The following is a 4,896-nucleotide window of genomic DNA, read 5'->3' on the forward strand; positions in this document are numbered from 1 at the left end:
GAGGTATGAGACCGTATGACCATTTTAAAAATATTCTATCTTCTGAAAATTTTCCTGTTGATGCTTTTTTCTGAAAAATAAGGTACGATACACAAAGCTAAGTAAACATGATTTTGTCTTTCTTCCTTGTGCTAGTACATGTAAATGTACATGTATGTGTGAAAATTATGAAATTGATTGAGTAGCAATAAATAATTCAAATTCCTAAACATTTACTCAATCATCAGAGTGAGTATTTATTATAGTTAAGTTAGTTCATAATCATTTATTTTAATAAGTGGCGTATACTCATCACTCAATCTTGATCTTATCCTCTTCGCAACAAAAAATGAAAGAGTTATGATGGCTAACACATTAGCAACACCAGAACATTTCTATCATGAAAATATTAGATCATAAAAAGCGCTTGTATATTTCATGACTTACAGTAGCTGTTATGAAATCTGCACCATTTGGTGGATAAGGTCCACGACCGAGGATATATCTTGGTCCAGTGCAGTCTAAATTAGGATATTTAGTTGAATTGAGGTACAAGCAGCTACTTCCCCAACCAGACGAAACCACAAATGTGGTAATAAATAGAAATACAATAGAGACAGCATAGAATCCAACTTGGATCATCTTAGCAATGAACCTGAAATGGAATTAATTATTAGTAAGTTAGTACTGAACTTACATTTTGATATTTATTCTAAACGAAACGCTGATTAGCTCAATGGCAGTTAGCAGAGCCAGACATATTGTAGCAATGGTAGCACTTGCTATACTCAACTTACAAGTGGGTACATTATAATATACCAGACTTGCGTCCATAGCTTGAGAATAATTTATGAAAAAATAACATGCTACCCCATTATCAGTGTTAGCCTGAAGGAGACTAAGAGAAGTACCAGCAGCTCCCAATGACACTAGAAGAATCACAAAGAAAGCTAGTGAAAGGACCTGGTCATTATTTGCTGCTCTAATCATGACACTAGATCTTTATCTTTAAGAAATCTGTACAATTGTAGAAAGTACTGCTTTCTTTATATGCATAAAGGTGACCAAAAGTCACGCCTTCTCTCTGAAACAGTACTGGCACTGAAGAATATTGAGTATCGTACAATACATTATTTGTGAGGGGATCTACCTAGTCTGGCCTCTGATTGAACTCTGCTCTGTATGTTAACCTTTTGTTATTCTAACTATAATTACACTGTATGAAGCAGGCCTATGCTTGCATAATTAAGTAATGCAAATCTATCACTTGTGATGCATAAGGCAGTTGGTATGTGATTAAGATACACTAGTGTAGCTTGTTTGGGAGTGGGTGGAGCAAACTAAATCAATACACATTTACACGTAACTATAATGATGAGTTATTAACAACATTTTTGCTTTAGCTACTTATTTTTGTACTACTGATAGACAATACACTAATAAATTCAAAAAGAAATTAACAATCAGAGTCAATGGAATGTTATAGTCAGTGTTCAGTATTTTAGAATAGCTTCATTATCATCTTTTTGCCTCCTCATCAGCTTCACAATTAAGTAGCAAAAAGCTCCAATAGCTAATACAGCACCAACACCAGCAAAAACCTATCATCAAATAATGCTTTTCATATGTAGAAATGTTAATATAATGACTTACAGCAGCTGTAATGAAATCTGCACCATTTGGTGCAAAAGGCCCAACGCTAGATCTATATTGTGGTCCAGTGCAGTCAATGTTAAAGAGTGATCTTGGAGTACCACCTGAGCTTGTTATGTTCCTGTATGTAGCACAGGTCTTTCCCCAACCAGCTGAAACCACAATCATGGTAATGAATAGGAACAAAATAGAACCAACAAAGAATCCAGCTTGAATGATGTTAGCAATCAGCCTAAAGTTGAATCAATCAATAATCTTCATACCACTGAAGCACTTACCTTTTGACATTTATTTGAAATGAAACACTGATTAGCTCAATGGCAGTTAGCAGAGCCAGGCATATTGTAGCAATGGTAGCACTTGCTATACTCAACTTACAAGTGGGCAGATTATAATTTAGCAGACTTGAGTTCATAGCTTGAGTATAAGTAATGAAAAAATGACACCTTGAATATATCCCATTATTAATGTTAGCCTGAAGGAGACCAAGAGAAGTACTGGCAGCTCCCAATGACAATAGAAGTACTGCAAGAGGAACTACTGAGAGGATCTGCTTTATTATTTCAGGCATCTTCATTGAAGTTAGTACAGTTGTCAAAGTTTTTTCCTTATATACATGAAAATCATCACGGAGCCCCACCCTTTGTTTACTATATAAATACAGTTTCAGTGTTTATGCTTGTAGTCATTAGGGAACTGTCACTGCTACTATAATTCTTTATTAATTGAATGTTATACTAATTATAGTGGAAGCGTTATGAACTTGCACTGTAATGCTTTAAAGTTAAAATATTTGTATAGCAAACCAAACAACATTAATTGTAAAATTGATTATCCTCTTGTACAATATATTCATGAGTTTATGCTGCAACATGTATAGCTTACAGACTTATAAAAACAGTCTTGCAATAGCTTTCCCTGCTAGTTGCATCAACATTATATATAAGCTTTTAATTATTCTATAGAAGTTTAGGCATGCAGCCCTATCACTCAGCCATTAGCCTATAATGGTGGGATTCTCATAAAGATAGTGAAACTGCCATAATTGCATTCTAGCCTTACTGCATCAATTAGAGGAGACCAGATTTATGGCTCCCAATTGGTAGTGTCTGAGCTTGTTAAGAAGCAAGCAAACATGACCATAAATAAATTGTAATACTGCATGGGTAGCTAGTGTATTGCAATGGCATTCATGATGCATATAATGTGGCAAAAAGTCAAACTTTTCCATTGCATTATTTGCGAGGGAAACTACCTTGTCTGAGTGGCTATTTGACCCATGCACTGTACCTTGTACTGGAAAGTACCTTTTTGTTGCTGTCATTGCATGTTATTGTAGCTTAACCAGATAATTCCTCAACCTACTGTCATTTTTGTGCCAGCCGTCCACTCAAATACATGTAACTGTCACTGGGGCTACTGAGACTAATTGTAGTATAGCATTGCAATAATTGCCTGCTAGGTGAGTAGAACTCAATGTAGTTTCATAACTAAAAGCTAACTAAAGGTAAAACCCTTAAAAATAATTATGATATTTCATGGTTTTCTAAAAAAATGGCCCCGAAATCGCACCCGATTTTTGATGCATATTATTAATTAAGCTATGTAGGAATTCTGAGTCTATTTTGATTTTAAGCTATGGTCATCATAAAAATAGGGTAATACCTGAAAATTGTACCCTGAAATACAGCCCTGGCTTCTTTTTGAAAAATGGTTCTAAAATCACCCCTAATTTTTATTACATTAATGTTCTTATGCTATGTAGAAAGTTTGAGCCGATTCCAACTTTAATTTTTGAGTTATTGCCATTTTTAAAAATATGCAAAATATGAAAAATACCCTGTGCTATAGCTTTTTCCCAAAAAATGGCTTTGAATTCACACCCACTTTTTATTACATTTTCTGATACATTATTGATGTCTTTATGCTATGCAAAAAGTTTGAGCCAATTCCGACTTAAATTTTTTGAGGTATGAGACCGTATGACCATTTTAAAAATATTCTATCTTCTGAAAATTTCCCTGTTGATGCTTTTTTCTGAAAAATAAGGTACGATACACAAAGCTAAGTAAACATGATTTTGTCTTTCTTCCTTGTGCTAGTACATGTAAATGTACATGTATGTGTGAAAATTATGAAATTGATTGAGTAGCAATAAATAATTCAAATTCCTAAACATTTACTCAATCATCAGAGTGAGTATTTATTATAGTTAAGTTAGTTCATAATCATTTATTTTAATAAGTGGCGTATACTCATCACTCAATCTTGATCTTATCCTCTTCGCAACAAAAAATGAAAGAGTTATGATGGCTAACACATTAGCAACACCAGAACATACCTATCATGAAAATATTAGATCATAAAAAGCACTTGTATATTTCATGACTTACAGTAGCTGTTATGAAATCTGCACCATTTGGTGGATAAGGTCCACGACTGAGGATATATCTTGGTCCATTGCAGTCTAAATTAGGATATTTAGTTGAATTGAGGGACAAGCAGCTACTTCCCCAACCAGACGAAACCACAAATGTGGTAATAAATAGAAATACAATAGAGACAGCATAGAATCCAACTTGGATCATCTTAGCAATGAACCTGAAATGGAATTAATTATTAGTAAGTTAGTACTGAACTTACATTTTGATATTTATTCTAAATGAAACTCTGATTAGCTCAATAGCAGTTAGCAAAGCCAGACATATTGTAGCAATGGTAGCACTTGCTATACTCAACTTAAAAGTGGGTACATTATAATATACCAGGCTTGAGTCCATAGCTTGAGAATAATTTATGAAAAAATAACATGCTACCCCATTATCAGTGTTAGCCTGAAGGAGACCAAGAGAAGTACCAGCAGCTCCCAATGACACTAGAAGTATCACAAAGAAAGCTAGTGAAAGGACCTGGTTATTATTTGCTGCTCTAATCATGACACTAGATCTTTGTCTTTAAGAAATCTGTACAATCGTAGAAAGTACTGCTTTCTTTATATGCATAAAGGTGACCAATCACGCCTTCTACTGGCACTGAAAAATATCGAGTATTGTACAGTGCATTATTTATGAGGGGATCTACCTAATCTGGCCTCTGATTGAACTCTGCTCTGTATGTTAACCTTTTGTTATTCTAACTATAATTACACTGTATGAAACAGGCCTATGCTTTCATAATTAAGTAATGTAACCTATCACTTGTGATGCATAAGGCACGTTGGTATGTGATTTAGATACGCTAATATATCTTGTTTGGGAGTAGCTG

The 4,896-nt window shown here is 34.3% G+C and overlaps 1 protein-coding gene across 1 annotated transcript; it reads right to left on the reverse strand.

Moving 5' to 3' along the window:
* Nucleotides 1-1,472: 1,472 nt before the first annotated feature.
* On the reverse strand, nt 1,473-2,203 carry LOC109584769 (uncharacterized). Its single transcript, XM_020000618.1, has 3 exons — nt 1,911-2,203; nt 1,633-1,864; nt 1,473-1,580 (listed from the first exon to the last, which is right to left on the reverse strand). Exons 1-3 carry the CDS (start codon nt 2,201-2,203, stop codon nt 1,473-1,475), a joined length of 633 nt encoding a protein of 210 aa, XP_019856177.1.
* Between the last annotated feature and the right edge of the window lie 2,693 nt (nt 2,204-4,896).

Source organism: Amphimedon queenslandica, unplaced genomic scaffold, assembly GCF_000090795.2.
Source record: "Amphimedon queenslandica unplaced genomic scaffold, v1.1 AMPQUscaffold_13168, whole genome shotgun sequence".
In the NCBI taxonomy this organism is placed as follows: domain Eukaryota; kingdom Metazoa; phylum Porifera; class Demospongiae; order Haplosclerida; family Niphatidae; genus Amphimedon; species Amphimedon queenslandica.

What these genes read in the sequence shown, in the direction of transcription:
- LOC109584769 (XM_020000618.1), bottom strand. Translation starts at nt 2,203, where the DNA reads ATGCCTGAAATAATAAAGCAGATCCTCTCAGTAGTTCCTCTTGCAGTA. An exon ending in TTTCAAATAAATGTCAAAAG is followed by an intron (nt 1,865 to 1,910) that starts GTAAGTGCTTCA and finishes ATTCAACTTTAG; the next exon opens with GCTGATTGCTAACATCATTC. An exon ending in CAGATTTCATTACAGCTGCT is followed by an intron (nt 1,581 to 1,632) that starts GTAAGTCATTAT and finishes ATTTGATGATAG; the next exon opens with GTTTTTGCTGGTGTTGGTGC.